This window comes from Heptranchias perlo, chromosome 18, assembly GCF_035084215.1.
Source record: "Heptranchias perlo isolate sHepPer1 chromosome 18, sHepPer1.hap1, whole genome shotgun sequence".
Lineage (NCBI taxonomy): Eukaryota > Metazoa > Chordata > Chondrichthyes > Hexanchiformes > Hexanchidae > Heptranchias > Heptranchias perlo.
The window spans coordinates 19,934,210-19,956,287 of record NC_090342.1 but is presented as its reverse complement, the minus strand read 5'-3'; the positions used below and the strand labels follow the sequence as shown (position 1 = coordinate 19,956,287).

Here is a 22,078-nt window from a genome sequence, read left to right as displayed (position 1 = left end):
TAAATCAGAGGATTAGTTTAGGTAGTCAAAGGAAAGAAAGTATCACTTGTATTTAATAAAACTATAAGCTGATTAAAGAATTTTAATGGAAATGACTGAGAATTCAAAATTTATATTAAGCCATCTGTACTTTTGGAATAACAGTAAAAAGGCAAGCATAAATGTTAAAGTACAAAATCTGCCTATTAAAATACAGTAGAAATAGGATGAGGCTTTTTCTTGTATTTAAATTGTAAATCATGTTTTTTAGCTATGGTGTTTTTTTTACTAAGTTATTCTGGTGCAAAAATACAGAAACCTTCAGTTATTAATCTTTTGTGTTACATCAATACTTATGCATTTGTTTAACTTTTAAAATTATATTTCTCCTATTAAATAGGACCAAATCCACCAAGAAATATTACACCTGGAGAAGTATCATCCACTGTACTACAGTTGCTTTGGGCTCCTCCAAAGAAATCACAGAATGCATCATTTCATCACTATCTTGTCAGTTATATGGAATTTGGATCTAAAAGTCAAGGAACGGAAGATGTTAAAAGAAATGAAACATCTGTAGTACTTAAGAACCTTAAGCCATTCCACTCTTACAAAATTTATGTACAGGCAGTGGCTGAGGAAGGATCACTAAGTTGTGCTGAAGGACCATTGTTTGCAACTACAGGTAAATTTAGCTGTAAAGGGATAACTATTTTCAAATCAAAGACAGATCCATTGGGTCTGATTTTATGTTTTTTTGCAATAGTGTCAAACTTTGTTATATTTAGTTATGTTTCTATACCAATATATTTTTATCATGTAGCATCTGGAAAATTCCTCTCTTTAATTTAAAAAACCCAAAATATGACGCAAAATATGACTTTTGGCCCATCAGGATCATAAAAGCATGGCAAAATGATTGCATATGTGTTTGACTTTAGTATTAAGATGGAATAGATAGATCTGAGTGAGTGATAATGAATTTAAATCTTTAAAATTTGTACAGTGAAAATAATATTGCATTTAGATTTTACTAATTATTTACTATTTATTGTGAATTTAGCTCCCAGCCCTCCAGTCAGTATTTATATTGACAATGCAGATGTTTGGGAGGACATAGTCACTGTGCACTGGGAACCACCATTAGAAGGATGTGATGACTACCATCTTCAAATACAAATCAGTAATAATAATGATGCAGTAAAAGAATATTCAGTGATAAATGCAACAATGTTTCGATTTGATTTCTTGATCCCGGGTGTCACATATGATATTGAGGTGACGGCAGTAAAGAATGGGAAGAGAAGTGAACCAAAACTTCTCACACAAACTACACGTAAGTCAGAATGAGCTGAGATTTTGATCATAATTTATTTAGAAGGATTTTCTGATTTAGCTAATATCATGGCTCCGAAATTCCACAGGTGGTCTACCTATCTCCTGCTGCAACTTTGATGGGAGCCTGGTGGAACCCCCAAGGAAATGGGAGAGGCTCGGTAAAGTTGCTGTCTGCTGTTTCTAAGAGTTTCCTGATTGCCTTGTAAGGGGTGGAACTTTCATCCAGCCCTTACAAAGTAAATGACAGGTCAGAGGTGGAGCCAAGGTGGGGACTCCCTAAGTGAGAGTTTTAACTCCTGAGACTCACTGGGGACCCTGCGTAGTAGTAGTGCCTTGCCCGCACACAGTGAAAGATGAGGCGTATTGGCCTCCACAAGGGCACATATGGGCCCAACGGTAGGATCCAGGCTTGGCAAGTGGCCTGGATGCCCAAAGAAGAAAAAAAATGTAAACATTTATCCTGGATTGGACACCTTGTTTGGAGACCTTTCCGAGCAGTGCTCGGGTTGGGCAAGGTTGGTTATACGAATTTCCGCCAGCTTAGGGCAGGTGGTCCTAAATGGCTCATGTTCTCACCTGCCCCATGAAAATGAGGTACCCTCCCATTGACTGCATACTCTGATGGGGATCAGTGTTGGAGAGAACTCATGGACACAGGCACCAGAATCAGCATGAAACTTTGGAGCTCATGACTTTATGTTTTAAAAAAGGGAATAAATATTCTTAAATGTTTTTCTGAATTTTCAGTAGGATCTCATAAAGGGCTTGATTTGGTATAATGGTTTGGAGTTACCTCATGCACGTTCTTATATTACTCTTCACAGTCACGTTTGGTTTGGTCCCGAAATCCTAATTAGTATATGTACCTTGTTTAAAGAATTGTTTTTGTTGTTGCTATGAAGTAATACACTGCACAAAACATCCAATTTTTTGCTTTTTCCTAGTGTATCTCTCGCATTCTGTGATATCAAACAGTTGCTGATTGGCATATATCATTCCTTCAACAAGCCAGTAACAGGCAATTTTAACTATATAAATACTAGTACATATATGAGAAAGATTGTGCTGTAATGCAGAATTTGCAAATGTAGAAAGAAGAACCAAGTTCAAAAAAATTGCATCAGAATCCAGGGCAACAGATGTTAATTGGGTATAGCAGTGCAGAATTACCATCTTTAAAATGAGGAGAAACCCCAAGAAGCCACATTTGATTTGCCAAGCATGATATTGTCTTTGGCTCCCACCACAAATTCCGTTCCCTGGCCACCGTCTCAGGCTGAACCAGACTGTTTGCAACCTTGATGTCCTATTTGACCCTGAGCTGAGCTTCTAACCTTTTATCCTTTCCATCACAAAGACTGCCTAGTTCCACCTAGAATCATAGAATGCTTATAGCACAGACGGAGGCCATTTGGCCCCTCAAGCCCATACCAGCTCTTTGTAAGAGCAATCCAGTTAGTCCCATTCCTCCCGCTCTTTCCTCATAGCCCTGCAAATTTTTTCCCTTCAAATATTTATCCAATTCCTTTTTGAAGGCCACGATTGAATCTGCTTCCACCACCCTTTCAGGCAGCGCATTCCAGATCATAACTACTCGAAGCCTAAAAAAAGTTTTTCCTCATGCCACCTTTGTTTTTTTGCCAATTACCTCCGTAATATTTTCTGTCTCCGCCATCTGCTGCTGAAACCCTCATCCATGCTTTTGTTACCTCCAGACTCGACTATCCTCATCCTGAGAATGAATTTTTCAAAATTGCAAAATTACCTTCTTGTCTTTATTTCAGAGCCTAAACCAGTTGAAATAGTTATTCCCATTAATGTTCAGACTCACTCAACAGTACTGTATGTTGGAATGCCAAAGGTTGGTTTATTTGATGGAGTTAATGTTACATTTGAAGATGAAAATAAAAGAATGCCTACAGCTAGTAGAAATGTTAATATAACTATGGAAAACCTGACACCAGGCAAAGAATATAACTTTGCTGTATACACAACCAGTGGCAACATGAAGAGCAAAGTCTACAGAGTTCCTGTTGTGAAAACATGTAAGTATCTATGATTGCAATTTATAAACACCTGTAACTTGAGTATGAATTATAAAATTTTGCAAATGTTTTAGCAATTTTTGACCATTTTTTCAATTGGGTTTGAAAAAAGAGTTATGTTTAATGCAAAGTTTATTCACACAAGTTTTTTTTTGAAAACAGGCACTGAGTTGATAAGTGGTTAAAATGCTAATAAACTAGTTTTGATATTACTTCCCAAAGACTAAATATTTAACAAGTTGTTGGCCGTTTTTTGGTAATCAGCAAACACCTCACACTCATTGTGTTGTGAAGTTTCTGGCCCCAGGCACTAAGCACAAGTGGTCTAGGCAGGCCTTCCTTTCTGTCTGTGAATAGAAGATGGTAAAAACAGAGATAGAGATAGAGATAATTTCAAGTCTTCAAATTGAAATCTGTGAGGCCAAGCTTTGGCTAGACTTAGGGGTTTTGCATGCAGGAGGGTAATTGGGAGTGATTTTAAGTCAAGTAAGATGACCCACTGATGTGGAAAGTGTAATGCATTCATTATTTTGTATTATTATGCAGAAAAGTTGTCCTGATTTAAATGTGAATCTGATCATAACTTCTCTGTAAACTCAAAAACTGTGAAATAAAGGAGCTTAACAATTGGTATCCGGCCTCGTCTTACGAAATGTTTTCTTGATCTGTCTCCAACAGAATGAAGAAGCATGTGTGCATGAGATACCAGTATCCAGTTCAGATCACAAAGGGGTCTTACTGTTATACTCCTAGGTTACGTAATCGTATAGTTAAATATTGGACAGCACAGGCACACCCTTAAACATTAGCTGTTCAGTCTCCTTAAGGGAGTGACTGGCACTGCTGTACTAGAGAGAATATCTAAAGCAACATCTTCCACCCTCCATAAACTTGAGCTCATCCAAAACTATGCTGCCCATATCCTAACTCTCACCAAGTCCCGTTCTCCCATCACCCCTGTGCTCGCTGACCTACATTGTGCTCCCCGTCCAGGAATGCCTCGATTTTAAAATACTCATCCTTGTTTTCAAATCCCTCCATGGCCTCACCCCTCCCTATCTCTGTAACCTCCTCCAGCCCCACACCCTCCGAGATCTCTGTGTTCCTCCGATTCTTGCCTCTCTCGCGCATCCCTGATTTTAATCGCTCCACCGTTGGCGGCCATGCCTTCAGCTACCTAGGCCCTAATCTCTGGATTCCCCTCCCTAAACTTCTATGCCTCTCTACCTCTCTCTCCTTTAAGATGTTCCTTAAAACTTACCTCTTTGACCAAGCTTCTGGTCATCTGTGCTAATGCCTCCTTAAATGGCTCAGTGTGAAATTTTGTTTGATAACGCTCCTATGAAGAGCCTTGGGACATTTTACTACCTTAAAGGCGCTATATAAATGCAAGTTGTTGTTATCTATTATAATGCTTTCATTTAGGTACGTAAATTCAGAAAGCAAAAGCAATGGCCTGTGTAAGTGAATCAAGTTCATCTGATAATACAGAAGTATATTATTGTCAAATATTTGAGTGATAGTTGACAATAAAAGCAATTTATTATTAGTTATACTGGAACATTTGCACCTTTCTTTACATGCTTCTCTAGCCATTGTCTTACTTATTAAAAGAAATTTTGTCAATTCCATTAAATACCAACTTGAAACTTAACTGTGCATGGTGAGGACTCAGTGTTGCAACAGGTTTTTCTAGTAATTAGCATTCATTCACAAAATTATGCAAGCCACTAACAATGTACAGATATGTTTTTCAAAGCATATTTAATCCTTTTTTTTATTGCTTATTCTAGGCGCAGGATTTTCTGCTGGAGTAACTCCAGTGGATGGGAAAGGGAAATCAGTTAGGGAGTCGCTCCACCAAGTTACGCGTCACTTCCATGCTTTTCTGCTGGAAGTGATAGGGGACGTAGAATACATCACTCTAATTTGGATGCATATGTTCCAATTAGATATAAATGATGGGAATACACCATACTATTTTCTGCTATTTGTGCCCTATTAAAGTTGGACGTTAGGAATTCTGGTGTGTTTTTGGTATCCAGAATTGCTGTGTTGGTGGAGGGTATTTAAAATTTAAACGACCTGAGCCTTGTGATAAAGTGGATCCAATTAAGCAGGCCTTGTTATGTATCATGGCCTGGCACTTTACATTCAGCTCAGCGCTGTTGCTAAGGGAGTTAAACTTTTGTCAAACCGTGAAACAGCACCCTGGTTGATCATAGTGTAACCAATTGCTGAGGATATGGCTGTATGTGTTTTTTTAAAAAAAATTTTTGGGGCTAGGCTCATCGGCTGCCAGCCACATAATCGTATGGCACATGTCAGAGGCCCTTTTCTTTCGCCCGGCAAAGCAGGTTCCTTAACAGAAGCTGGAATCCCATCAGGAGCCTACCAACAATACTTATGTTATCCTGACCTTTTAAGATCAACCAGGGTTGGGGCATTGGAATGGCCAGAACTCCCATCCTTTGGCACGATTCTACCAAAATAGAAAATTCTGACCCAGATGTTAGCATACAATAATGTAATTAATCAATAGTTAGAATATGTGGGGGAAAATGTTATTACTGTAATATTTTTCTCCAGTATGGCACTAAAGACGCATTGGTTTGGTGGCATGAAGTAGATTTAGTACCATCAAATGAATATTGAAATTGAAATGCTTTCTTTTAGTTTTGAATCACAGCTGATATCAAATTGTGGAACTATTGAGGAGCAAAAGCTGTTAATTTCCAGTTGTACAAGTAAGAGAATTAAAAAAAAAACACATGCACCAAAAGGCATAAAAACTACTTGGAAACTCCTCCCTTGTCAGGAACAGAGACCTGAATGGCCTATCTCATTTTGCCGATGATTCGTGTATTTAGTTACAAAGTACTACTACTAGTTCACTTCAGAAGTGGAGTTATTGGGACACAAGAGCTGATGCTCAAAGATTGTTGCAAAATATTGATAAAATAATGCCGGCAAGCTCATTAATGGCAAATTGCCTGTCCCGGTCTCTTCCATTTTTGTAGTGGATTCTAGTGTAATCCTGCAAGTCTAAAATTCTTCTGATGGCAGAGTTACACCTGAAAACTGACACCTTTGTTGGGACCAAAAGTTACACGTTTACATTGCCGGTTTCAATTGTGGGATTGGGTTAGTGAAGCTCTCATGATAACACCATTTAAGTGTGTTAAATGATAAAATTGATCCAATTAAGCAGGCGATGTAATGTATCATGGCCTAGCACTTTAAATTCAGCTCAGTGCTTTGCTAAGAGAGTTAAACTTTTGTCAAATCCAGAAACAGCACCATAATATTGAAGTTTGTCCTCTGGCAGCTGTTATCATCCTTAAAGATAAGACGCAGAATAAACAGAAGGTTTGGGAAAATCTGATGCTACCTTGTGCTGAGATGACTAACATGATATACTGGTCTAACTGTTACAGGTCACACACATTCACCCACTGGAAACATTACACAGATTGGTACTTTACAGTTAATTTCCTTTCTGAATTTGTTACACCAGTACTTGTTTCCTTAGCACAAACTTACTATTGCCCTAATACCTAACCAGAAGTAGGAACACAAAATGCTGGAAATATTCAGCAGGTTGATGAGCATCTGAAAGGAGAAAATAACAGGCCACTGTTCCCCCATTCCAACATTAAACTGTGCAACATTCCAGTTTAAAAAACAATCCTAACTAGATCTTTGATCTTTATACTTCCTGCTCCCATGTTTTAGGGCCCTGGATCTAGGATTCCTTATTGGCCTCTTCAAACTACCTTCAGCTAGTGGAGTTCCATCTCCATGCTTCTGAGTTATCTTGTCCTGAAATCCATTGGGCCATGAAGATGTCTCTGTGCTGCTGCTTTGTCCCATCGGGATGGTTGTTCTTACATACTTGGGATGCATTTATGTTTAGGAGCCTATGTTGTTCTATGAAGAGAATGTAAGATAAGTTTTCCTAACTATGCACGGATCATGAGACTCCAAGGTATCACACCAGTGCATCTGCAAGGCAGATAATATTAAGCATAAAAAAGGCCATCTTTTATCACAGCCTACGTTTTTCCATAATTGTGCATTGGAAAGCAGGTCAAGAAGAAATACATTTAACAAGATCGTTGGCTGATATACTAATCTCAATTTCTCTCACTCCTTCCAGACCTTTTAGGCTAACCCAGTCCACAGCAACTTCTTTGGGTAATAGCAACAGTTTTATTTCCTGTGGCTCACCACTCTCAAACTTGTGTGCTTCAATTGATAGCTAGATTTTGCTTGCCTGAACTCTTGCCACCTTTGAGGGGTGGTGCATATAGCATTGAGCCAGCTGTTGATCTCTTCTACATATGGATTGAGTTAGTGTGCACCAGAGCTGAATATTGCTGCTTTCCTGGCCAGGATATACTATCCTGAGAGGTTATACCTATCAGGAAAGTTTGAAGAGGCTGGGGCTCTTTTCTCTAGAAAAGAGAAGGCTGAGGGGTGATCTGATAGAGGTCTTTAAGATTATCATAGTATCATAGTAGGTACAGCACAGTAGGAGGCCATTTGGCCCATCTTGCCTGTGCCAGCTCTTTGAAAGAGCTATCCAATTAGTCCTATTCCCCTGCTCTTTCCCCATAGCCCGGTAAATTTTTGCCCTTCAAGTATTTATTCAGTTTCCTTTTGAAAGTTACTATTGAACCTGCTTCCACCACCCTTTCAGGTAGTGCATTCCAGATCATTACAACTTGCTGCTTAAAAAAATGTTTCCTCATGTCGCCTCTGGCTCTTTTGCCGATCACCTTAAATCTGTGTCCTCTGGTTAACGACCCTTCTGCCACTGGAAACAGTTTCTCTTTATTTACTCTGTCTAAAACTTTTATGATTTTGAACATCTCTATCAAATTTCTCCTTAACCTTCCCTGTTCTAAAGAGAACAACCCCAACTTCTCCAGTCTCTTCACATAACCGAAGTCACTCATCCCTGATACCATTCTTGTAAATCTCTTCTGCACCCTCTCTAAGACCTTGACATCCTTCCTAAAGTATGTGCCCAGAATTGAACACAATACTCCAGCTGAGGTCTAACCAGAGTTTTATTAAGGTTTAGCATAATTGCCTTGCTTTTGTATTCTATGCCTCTATTAATAAAGCCCAGGATCCCATATGCTTTTTTAACGGCCTTCTCAACTTGTCCTGCCATCTTCAAAGATTTGTGTATGTGCACCCGAGGTCTCTCTGTTCCTGCACACTCCTTTAAAATTGTATCATTTAGTTTATATTACCTCTCCTCATTCCTCCTACCAAAATGCATCACTTCACACTTCTCTGCGTTTAAATTTCATCTGCTATGTGTCACCAGTCTGTCTATGCCCTCCTGAAGTCAGTTACGATCCTTCACTTTATTTACTACATTTCTGAGTTTTGTGTCATCTGCAAACTTTGAAATTATATCCTCTATACCCAAATCCAGGTCATTAATATACGTCAAAAAGAGCAGTGGTCCTAATTCCCTGGGGAACGCCACTGTATACTTCCTTCCAGTCTGAAAAACAATCGTTCATTACTACTTTGTGCTTTCTGTCCCCTAGCCAATTTTGTATCCACACTGCCACTGTCTCTTTAATCCCATGGGATTTAATTTTGCTAACAAGTCTATTATGTGGTACTTTATCAAATGCCTTTTGGAAGTCCATATATACAACATCAACCGCAATACCCTCATCAACCCTCTCCGTTACTTCATCAAAGAATTCAATCAAGTTAGTCAAACACGATTTTCTTTTAACAAATCCATGCTGACTTTCATTTATTAGTCCATACTTTTCTAAGTGCCAATTAATTTTGCCTCGGATATGGGGCCCGATGTTACCAGGGCTGCGGGTTCTTGGCGGGGGGGCCACGCGCCCGGCGAAATCAGTCAGCTCCCCGCGCGATCGTAGCCCAATTGGATCCACTTACCTGGTCCTCCGGGTTCCCCACTACTGATCTGCGCGTCGGGCAGGCTGCGCATGCGCAGTAAGATCTGTCAGCTGGAGGAGCTCTATTTAAAGGGGCAGTCCTCCACTGACAGATGCTGCAACAAATAGAAAAAATTACATCATGGAGCAGCCCAGGGGGAAGGCTGCTCCCAGTTTAATGATGCCTCACTCCAGGTATCAATACATGGGGTGAGGAGGAGGGGGAGGACAGAGATCTTCCCCCCGGCGGGCGGAAGGAAGCGGCCTGCCTCTGCCACCAGGAAGGCCTGGCTCGAGGTGGCAGAGGAGGTCACCTGATTCGCCAACATATCGCCCACCTGCATACAATGCAGGAGGCGCTCCAATGACCTCAGTAGGTCAGCCGAAGTGAGTACACTTACTCTTTCCCCTACACTCCGTCTGCCACATCACCGCCCCCACCCCACATCTCCTTCTGCACTGCCAACACTACTCTGTCACATCACCCCTCATACCCACTCAAACCTCATCCTCATCTTACCTGCACCTACTCACCTCGCCAGTACTCATCCCACCACTACCACTCAACCCAATCCTCATACAATCTCATGGTTCTATCTCATACTCACCCTCTCGTGCATTTCTTTCACGGTCAGCCTCACTCAACCTGCCACTATCCGTGCTGCAGCCACAGGGCATGCATCACATATGTGCAGTAGGCAGCGTAAGGCAAACGTCTCATGATCATGAAGGGGATGCACAAGGGTGTTTGAGGGTTTGTCATGGTTGTTACTTATATTTAATTTCTGAGCAACTCACATCACATATTATATTGGCACCACTACTGCCATGTCTTCGCGAATCTTGTCTGGTTTGTGCAATAATGCCCTTTCCTGAGGATCACCATGAAGACCCACAACTGATGACACCCATTGTGTCACTGCAGAATGGGTGTAGGTGTATTTGCAGGGCTCTTTTGTGCAGACGGCTGAGAGATGTCGGTGATGTCCCCGGTGGCACCCTGGAAGGACGCGGAGGAGAAGTTGTTGAGGGCAGTGGTGACTTTGACAGCGAGAGGTAAGAAGATGGTGCTCGGGCCAGCCGGGAGCAGCTTGGCATGAAGGAGGCTGCAGATGTCCACGACTACATGTCGAGTGACTCTGAGCCTCCATGTGCATTGCTGCTCAGAGAGGTCTAGGAAGCTGAGCCTCGGTCTGTAGACCCTGTGGCGAGGGTAGTGCCCTCTGTGACGCATCTCTCTCTGTGGTAGCCCTCCCTCCCGCTGTACTGGTGGATGTGTCACAGCGCTCTGTTGTGGAGCTCCACTTGTCAGAGGTGGATGGCGAGACTGGTGAGGCTGGTGATGCTGTTCGCCCTCCGAGGAGGTCATGACTGCAGTGACGGCGACCCCCATCTGGAAGATGTACATCTGAGGGGGTCCGCAAGGTAGGTACATGTCTCTGGACCCCGGGGTAAGTGTGCAAGTTGGTGACTTTGATTGTCAGGAGGAGGGTGGTGGAGGCCAAACTTTGTCCCAAGTGACAGAGTGGCCTCCTGCAATGAGTGAGGGTCTCCCTCCCCCCCCCCCACCTGTCAAATGGACCTTTGCAGCTGCCACAGGCTGACAGCTGCAACAGGTCCATTTGAACTGGGAGTGTTTCCCCCAGTGCGGGAAACAGTCCCAGTTTGCTTTAAAATCCCACCCCTCCTCACATAATCCCTTAATCGGGTCAGTTAATGACCTGAACAAGCAAAGTAAATAGCGTCAAGTGGCATCCCGCTGGCTTTAATTGCCTGCGGGATTCCCACCAGCGGGGGCTGCATGCGCACGCCGGCGCATCAGCGGGGAACCCGGAAGTGCGCGGGTTCGAGGCGGGCTCCGGTCCCGCTCCGGGATTTCCCGATTTTCGGGACACCCCCGCCAGGAACGCACCCGATAGCGGGTGCTAAAATGATGCCCATGGTCTCTAAAAGCTTCTCCACCACTGATGTTAGGCTCACTGGCCTGTAATTGCCATTTTTATCCCTCTCCACAGGTTTTGAACAGGGGTGTAACATTTGCAATCCTCCAGTTCTATGGAACCATCCCCATATCTAAGGAGGATTGGAAGATTGTGGTATTATGAAAGGGTTTGATAGCATAGACATAGAGAAGATGTTTCCACTTGTGGGGGAGACCAAAACTAGGGGCCAAAGACATAAGATAATCACTAATAAATCTAATAGGGAATTCAGGAGAAACTTCTTTACCTAGAGAGTGATTAGAATGTGGAACTCGCTACCCACAAGGAGTAGTTGAGGCAAATGACATAGATGCATTTAAGGGAAGGCTAGATAAACACATGATGGAGAAAGAAATAGAAGGTTTGCTGATGGGGTTAGATGAAGAGGGGTCGGAGGAGGCTCGTGTGCAGCATAAACACCGACCTAGACCAGTTGGGCCGAATGGCCTATTTCTGTGCTGTACATTCTATGTAATTCTATGTAAATGCACTATCAAGTTTACTACTACACTGTTGAAATGCACCTTTTTTGGTTAATTAATCCAAACTGTCTCTAAATTTTCTACTCTGTACAACTGTCCAAAAGTTCAAGTCTTATAAGAGTCTCGTCTCATTTCCTTATTAAATTGATAACAGTGATATTTGCAGCTTTGCTGTGATTGGTTCAAACTGAGTACTAAACTTGACGAACAGTGGGCAGCATGTGGATGCTGCAATTAAACTTTTGTATTCATAATTCTTCATGTTTGATGACAAATAGGTCCATTGGAGTTTCACATTTTTGGCATTCAGAATTTTGGACTTACTGTGCAGTGATACTGCAGTAAAGCACATTTTAGCCTTTTGCTCAATGTAGTACTCAACAAATAGTAGGAAAGAGAAAGAAACTTGTGCAGACTAGAGTTTGAATTGTTGGACCTGTATGTACTATGGTATAAAACAAAATGGAACTTCACAAAATATCGCTCTGTGGATGTTTTTTGTCTGATCTGGTCCAGCAGTTGATGGTGGTTGCCATATAAGGGAGTAAGTCATACAGGTACAGTTTATATACTAGATTTTAAAGTACTTATATCTGTAATATATCTTTACTAACAGTTTCAACCCAATCTTGTAAAGCAACTTTTGCTACATAAAGATGTTTGACTTTGCATGTCTCACTTATACCCTCTATCTTCTGAGGAGTTTGAATGTGATAAAAGGAAATTCCTTGGGGTACAGCCCTTCATCTCTGCTGCTAAGCCTCACACTACCACAGTACTTATCACATTTTGTATTGAATTTACAGAGCAGTAGTTAATTACACAGTAGGGCGGATTTTCCAAATGCATGTTACTACTGGGGAACCTCATTCACTGACCATTCATAGTGAGAAATTTTTGCAGGCTTTCCAGAATTTTCCACCTATTCATTTTTATAAGATTCTTACACTTCGCAAATAAAATGTGACTATATTACCTAAAAAATCAGAGCTTATGGTCAATATGGATCGGGAAGAATTCTTTTTAATCTTGTCTACAACAACAAAAATGTCCATTTATATAGCGCCTATAATGTCAAAAAATGTTCAATCTTATCTATAAACTGAAATATTGATCATCTTCAGCAAAGAATTCTTAATTTTCTACCTCTGATGGCATTACTGTATGAAAACTTCATTCTTATGTTTTCCCTTTTAGCTCATGGTGTCATTAATTATCTTTGTATTTTTATTCTAGGTTTGGCCCCACCCACTAATTTACATGAAGGGAAAGTCACAGAAACATCACTGGAATTACTGTGGGATAAGGCAGAAGGCCATTTCCACCAATATGAAGTGCTATGTGCAAACTGTGACAAGCAGCTTGTGGTAATCTCAAATTGATCTTGGTGCATTAAACCATTCACTATATACAGCATGTATAACATGTGTTTAACATTTAATTCTGCTTTCTGCTAAATAGCTTTGCAAATAATTTGAAAATGTTATAAAACAACTCTTGGTGCAGTTAAACTCCTGATGGTGAAATTTTGTTTTGACAATCTCAATTTCATTATAAAAATTTCTAGCTATATTTAACCCTATTATGAAAAGTGTTTGATAATGTGTTATATATTGAATTACAAATGTATAAAAACCACCACATTTATTGTGTAATTTACTAATTTCAGGTCCAGAAAGTTGAACAGGAGTATGTAGTATTTACACATCTGACCCCCGGAAAACTGTATAATATTTCAATTCGAACAGAAAGGGAGGGCTATCGAGATAGCATACCGGTGAAACAATTAATAAATACACGTAAGATTGCATTTTGTCAAGCTTTATTTTAAATACATCGGTTTATCTTGTCTACTCTGAGTTAATTTTAATGGAGAAGTTAAAATGTGTTAATTGGTGAGAGAGCCTCAGAGTTAGTGATAATGGAACTTTCTTTTGTTATTAACTGATGTTTACAATTTTTTTCCCAGGCTTAAAAGTGTTGAGGGAAAAGAGGCAAAATAAAATCTTGCATTATTAACAAAAACAACAACTTTCAGCATCCAAAGGCACTTCACAAATGGAAATAGAGAGGGAAATGGAAACTGTGATATTGAGGGAGAGGTTAGGAGCGGTGACTGAAAGTCTGAGTAGCAGATGGGTTTTAAGAAGGCTTAAAGTTCTGAAAGATGTAATAGAAAAACATCCAGAAAATGAAAATATAATAAAGAGTAGTCAGCAAGATTTCAGATGGGAAAGTCATGCTTGACCAACCTTATTGAATTCTTTGAAGAAGTAACAGAAAGAGTAGACAAGGGTAATGAAGTGCACTTAATATATTTGGATTTTCAAAAGGCCTTCTATAAGGTACCACATTGTCGACTCATGACTAATGTCAGAGCATGCGGAATCAGGGGACAGGTAGCAGAATGGCTAGCAAGTTGGCTACAAAACAGAAAAGAGAGTAGGGGTTAAGGGTAGCTGCTCAGACTGGCAAAAGGTGGGAAGTGGTGTTCCGCAGGGATTGGTGCTGGGATCACTGTTGTTCACAATTTACATAAACGATTTGGACTCGGGAATCGGAAGTACAATTTCAAAATTTGCAGACGACACCAAATTGGGGAGTGTACTTAATACGAAGGAAGAATGCGTTAAAATGCAAGAAGACCTTAATAAGCTTGCAGAATGGGTGTGTAATTGGCAAATTAGTTTCAATATAGAAAGGTGAGGTGGAGCATTTTGTTGGGAAGAATAAGGAGGCCATATATTGCTTGGATAATAAGAGTCTAAATGGGGTAGAAGAACAAAGGGATCTGGGGGTACAGATGCACAAGTCACTAAAAGTAGAGAGGCAGGTTAATGAGGCCATAATAAAGGCAAACAAAGCACTGGGTTAATTTCGAGAGGAATAGAATTGAAAAATGCAGGAGTTATGTTAAACTTGTATAGAACCTTGGTTAGACCACACTTGGATAACACTGCACAGTTCTGGTCTCCATATCATAAAGAGGATATAGAGGCATTAGAGAAGGTGCAAAAAAGATTCACAAGGATTATACCAAAACTGAGAGGATATCCTTATCAGGAAAGACTAAACAGGCCGTGGCTCTTTTTTCTAGAAAAGAGAAGTTTGGGTGGGGGGACCTTATTTAAGATAATGAAAAGGTTTGATAGGGTAGACGTAGAGAACATGTTTCCACTTGTGTAGGAGTTCTAAACGCGACGTCATCAATATAAGATAGTCACTAACAAATCCAATAGGGAATTCAAGAGAAACTTCTTTACCCAAAGAGTGGTAGGAAGGTGGAACGTGCTACCACAGGGAGTAGTTGAGGCAAATAGCATAGATGCATTTAAGGAGAAGCTAGATAAGCACATGAGGGAGAAAGGAATAGAAGGATATGCTGATAGGGGGTAGATGAAGTGGGGAGGGAAGAGGCTCTTGTGGGGCATAAATGCCGGTATAGACCAGTTGTGCCAAATGGCCTGTTTCTGTGCTGTAGACTCAATTTAACTCAATGTAAAGTGAAGTGGATAGGTGAAGGGGTTTAGGGACTTAGAAAGAGTGAGATGAAGGCAGCTGAAAGCTCCAACACCACTGGTGGGGCAAAGTGGAGGTGGGGGTGGGAGTGGTTGGTGGGGCGTCAATGCACAAAAGGCCAGAGTCTAAGGCCCAAAGGTTGTGCAGTGTTATAAGGCTCGAGGAGATTGCAGAGATAAAGTGAGGCAAGGCTGTGGTGGAATTTAAGGATGGGTAGTTTAAATTTGATACGTTGGGGGACAGGGAGCTAGTACGTATCAGTAAGGATGAGGTGGGGGGGGGGGTGGAGGTTGATAGGCAAACTAGGTATAGTGAGGTATAGGATACAAGCAGCTGAGTATTGAATAAGGAGTTTAGTGAGGGTGCAGGATGGGGACCCAGAAAGGAGGCTCGGTGAAATATTAGAGTTTACAGGATAAGGGTTTCAGTAACAGAGGGACTAAGGTATTGAATAAGGGGTGTTGGTGATGGATAGAATGTGGGGTTTAAAGCTCATCTCAAGATTGAGCAAGACACCAAGGTCTGGTTCAGTCCTCACTGGCTGGGGAGGGGGATGTTAAAGGTTTGCTAAGAACTGATCTTCATAGTACACAGGTGGTGAGATCGTGCTACATTTTAATGAAATTTCTCTGGCTGCTCTGACTTCTGCTAAACTCTGGCAGTTATGTTTGAGTCAGGAATTGGCTTGGGTGGATGGGGGGAGTGGTTGGCGGTGGGGAGCAACTCCCTCCCAAGCAACTGCTGGTCTCAGCCTGACCCCAATCCACGTCTTGGCAGTCGATACACCAAAATATAGTTAACAAATCAGCCATAGTTAATGAGTAGGGTAATCATATAAAGAAGAATAAATAGTAAGTGTTTGTGTTTTTATATTTTTTCAATCATACCTTTAAAATGACTTCCGTATGGCCACCCTCTTCATATTAACAGTGGATGACTTATTGGGGTTGAAATTGGTCCACGCCAGTAGCATGAAACGGGCTCATAGCGAATCGGCAGCCTGTTTTACACTGCACTCAATTCTTTTCTATTGACTTTAATAAAATAACTGCATTCACAGCACATCTCATAGAGTCATAGAGTCATAGAGTTATACAGCACGGATAGAGGCCCTTCGGCCCATCGTGTCCGCGCCGGCCATCAGCCCTCTAATCCCATATTCCAGCATTTGGTCCGTAGCCTTGTATGCTATGGCATTTCAAGTGCTCATCCAAATGCTTCTTGAATGTTGTGAGGGTTCCTGCCGCCACAACCCTTTCAGGCAGTGAGTTCCAGACTCCAACCACCCTCTGGGTGAAAAAGTTCTTTCTCAAATCCCCTCTAAACCTCCCGCCTTTTACCTTGAATCTATGTCCCCTTGTTATAGAACCCTCAACGAAGGGAAAAAGCTCCTCAGTATCCATCCTATCTGTGCCCCTCATAATTTTGTACACCTCAATCATGTCCCCCCTCAGCCTCCTCTGCTCCAAGGAAAACAAACCCAATCTTCCCAGTCTCTCTTCATAGCTGAAGCGCTCCAGCCCTGGTAACATCCTGGTGAATCTCCTCTGCACCCTCTCCAAAGCGATCACATCCTTCCTGTAGTGTGGCGACCAGAACTGCACACAGTACTCCAGCTGTGGCCTAACCAGTGTTTTATACAGCTCCATCATAACCTCCTTGCTCTTATATTCTATGCCTCGGCTAATAAAGGCAAGTATCCCATATGCCTTCTTTACCACCTTATCGACCTGTTCCGCCGCCTTCAGGGATCTGTGAACTTGCACACCAAGATCCCTCTGACCCTCTGTCTTGCCTAGGGTCCTCCCATTCATTGTGTATTCCCTTGCCTTGTTAGTCCCTCCAAAGTGCATCACCTCGCACTTTTCCGGGTTAAATTCCATTTGCCACTGTTCCGCCCATCTGACCAACCCATCTATATCGTCCTGCAGACTGAGGCTATCCTCCTCGCTATTTACCACCCTACCAATTTTTGTATCATCAGCGAACTTACTGATCAAACCTTTTACATTCATATCCAAGTCATTAATGTCGACCACAAACAGCAAGGGACCCAGCACCGATCCCTGTGGTACCCCACTGGCCACAGGCTTCCAGTCACAAAAACAACCTTCGACCATCACCCTCTGCCTTCTGCCACTAAGCCAGTTTTGTATCCAAAGTGCCAAGGCACCCTGGATTCCATGGGCTCGTACCTTCTTGACCAGTCTCCTGTGGGGGACTTTATCGAAGGCCTTACTGAAATCCATGTATACCACATCCACTGCGTTACCCTCATCCACACGCCTAGTCACCCCCTCAAAAAATTCAATCAAATTAGTCAGACATGATCTTCCCTTGACAAAGCCATGTTGACTATCCCTGATTAATCCTTGCTTCTCCAAGTGGAGACTAATTTTGTCCTTCAGAATTTTTTCCAATAATTTTCCTACCACTGATGTTAGGCTCACTGGCCTAACATCTACCTGAACCTGAATCAGGATACAATTCGGGCACCCCATGTAACAAGAAGATACAAAAATAGGAATGAAAAAGTGCTATTCAGCTCATCTAGCATACCCCATCCTTTAAATCTATATTCAGAACCTATACAGAACAATTTTCTTTTCTTTTTTGGAATTAGGCCAGTACCTGTTAAATCAGGATTCTGTCTATTTGTTTCTGAATGGCGTTGGCAGCTGCTGCCCTACCTTAAAGAGGAATTATCACTCTTAACAAACACAAAATAAATTTTGGCAATGAACAGATATTTTAAATAAATTTGTAATTAATTAGTTCATTTTTGTTATTTTAGTGCCAAGCCCAGTGGAGTTTTTGAATTATAGCAAGACTTCTGATTCAGTAACTGTCAGCTGGCCACGATCTGCTCATGTATTTGATGGATATAATCTTACACTATCCAGCGAAATAATCCATCAGGTTGTTAAGATTCCTTTTACTCACTCACGGTAAGCATGTCAATAGCATTTTGAAAATTATGATTCACTAATATTTATAATATAAATGGTCTGTGTATATGCTTATATTCTCAGTTGATAGTAATTCATATGATGTACAATATATGAAGCCATTTCAGTTTTTTATATATTATGGAAATGATGACATTACCTCGCAATGTAATTACTGGAATAATTTTTCTTTTGAAAATGAATGCATAAACTCAATGCATAACTGAGGGAGTTCATTATCAGAGTGCAGTTTTTCTGATGAGATGTTAAGGCTGAGGCCCTATCTGCGCGCTCAGGTGGTATGGTAGCATAGTGGTTATGTTGCTGGACTATAATCCAGAGACCTGGACTATTATCCAGAGACCTGGACTATTAATCTGGAGTCGTGAATTCAAATCCCACCACAGCAGTTGGGGAATTTCAATTCAATTAATTAAATAAAATCTGGAATTAAAATACTAGTATCCGTAATGGTGGCCATGTAACTACCGGATTGTCGTAAAAACCCATCTGATTCACAAATCCCCTTTAGGGAAGAAAACCAGCTGTTCTGGCATATATGTGCCCCACAGCAATGTGGTTGATTCTTAATTGCCGAGCAAGCCACTCAGTTGTAAAATCTCACTTAAAAAAAAGTCACAATAAGAATAAAACTGGAAGGACCACTAGGCACACGGACACGATGAAGGCAAACCAAGCCCAGTCGACCCTGCAAAGTCCTCCTCACTAACAGCTGGGGACTTGTGCCAAAATTGGGAGAGCTGTCCCACAGACTATTCAAGCAATACCCTTACTCACAGAATCATACCTTTCAGCCAACGTCCCAGACTCATCCATCACCATCCCTGGGTATATCATATCCCACCGGCAGGTGGATGTACAGTGATATAAAGTCAGGAGGTAGTGGCCCTGGGAGTCCTCAAACATTGACTCCGGATCTCATGGCATCAGGTCAAACATGGGCAAGGAAACCTCCTGCTGATTACCACCTACTACCCTCCCTTAGCTTGCTGAATAAGTCCTCCTCCATGTTGAACAGCACTGAAGGTAGCAAGGGCACAAAATGTACTCTGGGTGGGGGACTTCAATGTCCATCACCAAGAGTGGCTCAGGTAGCACCACTGCTGGCCGAGTCCTGAAGGACATAGCTGCTAGACTGGGCCTGCAGCAGGTGGTGAGCGAACCAACATGAGGGAAAAACTTACTTGACCTTCGTCCTCACCAATCCACCTGTCGCAAATGCATCTGTCCATGACCGTATTGGTAGGAGTGACCACCGCACAGTCCTCGTGGAGACGAAGTCCCATCTTTGCACTGAGGATACCATCCAATGTGTTGTGTGGCACTACCACCGTGCTAAATGGGATAGATTCAGAACAGATCAAGCAGCTCAAAACTGGGCATCCATGAGGTGCTGTGGGCCATCAGCATGCAGCAGAATTGTATTCCAGCACAATCTGTAACCTCATGGCCCGGCATATTCCTCACTCTACCATTACCAACAAGCCAGGGGATCAATCCTGGCTCAATGAGGAGTGTAGAAGAGCATGCCAGGCATACCTAAAAATGAGGTGCCAACCTGGTGAAGCTACAACTCAGGACTACATGCATGCTAAACAGCGGAAGCAACATGCTATAGACAGAGCTAAGCGATTCCACACCCAACGGATCAGATCAAAGCTCTGCAATCCTGCCAAATCCAGTTGTGAATGGTGGTGGACAATTAAACAAATAATGGGAGGAGAAGGCTCTGTTAACATCCCCATTCTCAATGGTGGCGTAGTCCAGCACGTGAGTGCAAAAGACAAGGCTGACGCATTTGCAACCACCTTCAGCCAGAAGTGCCGAGTGGATGATCCATCTTGGCCTCCTCCCGAAATCTCCACCATCACAGAAGCCAGTCTTCAGCCAATTCGATTCACTCCACGTAATATCAAGAAATAGCTGAGTGCACTGGATACAGCAAAGGCTATGGGTCCCAACAACATCCCGGCTGTAGTGCTGAAGACTTGTGCTCCAGAACTAGCTGCGCCTCTAGCCAAGCTGTTCCAGTACAGCTACAACACTGGCATCTACCTGACAATGTGGAAAATTGCCCAGGTATGTCCTGTCCACAAAAAGCAGGACAAATCCAATCCGGCCAATTACCGCCCCAACAGTCTATTCTCAATCATCAGCAAAGTGATGGAAGGTGTCGTCGACAGTGCTATCAAGCGGCAGTTACTCACCAATAACCTGCTCACCGACGCTCAGTTTGGGTTCCACCAGGACCACTCTGCTCCAGACCTCATTACAGCCTTGGTCCAAACATGGACAAAAGAACTGAATTCCAGAAGTGAGGTGAGAGTGACTGCCCTTGACATCAAGGCAGCATTTGACCAAGTGTGGCACCAAGGAGCCCTAGTAAAATTGAAGTTAATGGGAATCAGGGGAAAACTCTCCAGTGGCTGGAGTCATACCTTGCACAAAGGAAGATGGTAGTGGTTGTTGGAGGCCAATCATCTCAGCCCCAGGACATTGCTGCAGGAGTTCCTCAGGGCAGTGTCCTAGGCCCAACCATCATCAGCTGCTTCACCAATGACCTTCCCTCCATCATAAGGTCAGAAATAGGGATGTTCGCTGATGACTGCACAATGTTCAGTTCCATTTGCAATCCCTCAGATAATGAAGCAGTCCGAGCCCGCATGCAGCAAGACCTGGACAACATCCAGGCTTGGGCTGATATGTGGCAAGTAACATTCGCACCAGACAAGTGCCAGGCAATGACCATCTCCAACAAGAGAGAGTCTAACCACCTCCCCTTGACATTCAACGGCATTACCATCGCCGAATCCCCCACCATCAGATCCTGGGGGTCACCATTGACCAGAAACTTAACTGGACCAGACATCTAAATACTGTGGCAACAAGAGCAGGTCAGAGGCTAGATATTCTGTGGCGATTGACTCACCTCCTGACTCCCCAAAGCCTTTCCACCATCTACAAGGCACAAGTCAGGAGTATGATGGAATACTCTCCACTTGCCTGGATGAGTGCACCTCCAACAACACTCAAGAAGCTCGACACCATCCAGGACAAAGCAGCCCGCTTGATTGGCACCCCATCCACCACCCTAAACATTCACTCCCTTGACCACCGACGCACAGTGGCTGCAGTGTGTACCATCCACAGGATGCACTGCAGCAACTCGTCAAGGCTTCTTCGACAGCACCTCCCAAACCCGCGACCTCTACCACCTAGAAGGACAAGAGCAGCAGGCACATGGGAACAACACCACCTGCACGTTCCCTTCCAAGTCACACACCATTCCGACTTCGAAATATATTGCCATTCCTTCATCGTCGCTGGGTCAAAATCCTGGAACTCCCTTCCTAACAGCACTGTGGGAGAACCTTCACCACATGGACTGCAGCGGTTCAAGAAGGTGGCTCACCAGCACCTTCTCAAGGGCAATTAGGGATGGGCAATAAATGCTGGCCTCGCCAGTAACGTCCACATCCCATGAACGAATTTAAAAAAAAATCCCATAACACTATTGAAGAACATGGAGCTCTGCTGGAGTGATGGCCAATATTCAACCTTCAACCAACACCATCAAGACAGATTAATTGGTCATTTAACATTTTCTATTTGTGAGACTTTACTGTGCACAAATTGGCTGCTGCATTTACCTACAAAATAATAGTGACTGCACGTCACACCCAACAAATTATTTTTGGATTGGATTGCTCTGAGGATGTGGAAAATACTACATAAATGCAAGTAGAATAGTTAACACTTAAACTGCCAATCGCTTCACGGGACAAAACCACAAAGGAATTTAATATAATACCAAATCAATAATGT

The 22,078-nt window shown here is 42.4% G+C and overlaps 1 protein-coding gene across 3 annotated transcripts in view; it reads left to right on the top strand.

Annotated features, from left to right (window-relative positions):
* Positions 1–22,078, top strand: part of ptprq (protein tyrosine phosphatase receptor type Q) — a 203,270-nt gene that overhangs the window by 17,361 nt on the left and 163,831 nt on the right. For all 3 annotated transcript variants that reach the window (XM_067999470.1, XM_067999469.1, XM_067999468.1), the window contains exons 4-9: positions 380–664; positions 1,043–1,315; positions 3,102–3,362; positions 13,002–13,132; positions 13,435–13,564; positions 18,079–18,232. In XM_067999470.1, coding sequence (XP_067855571.1) covers positions 380–664; positions 1,043–1,315; positions 3,102–3,362; positions 13,002–13,132; positions 13,435–13,564; positions 18,079–18,232 — 1,234 coding nt within the window. The remainder of the gene's footprint in view (positions 1–379; positions 665–1,042; positions 1,316–3,101; positions 3,363–13,001; positions 13,133–13,434; positions 13,565–18,078; positions 18,233–22,078) is intronic.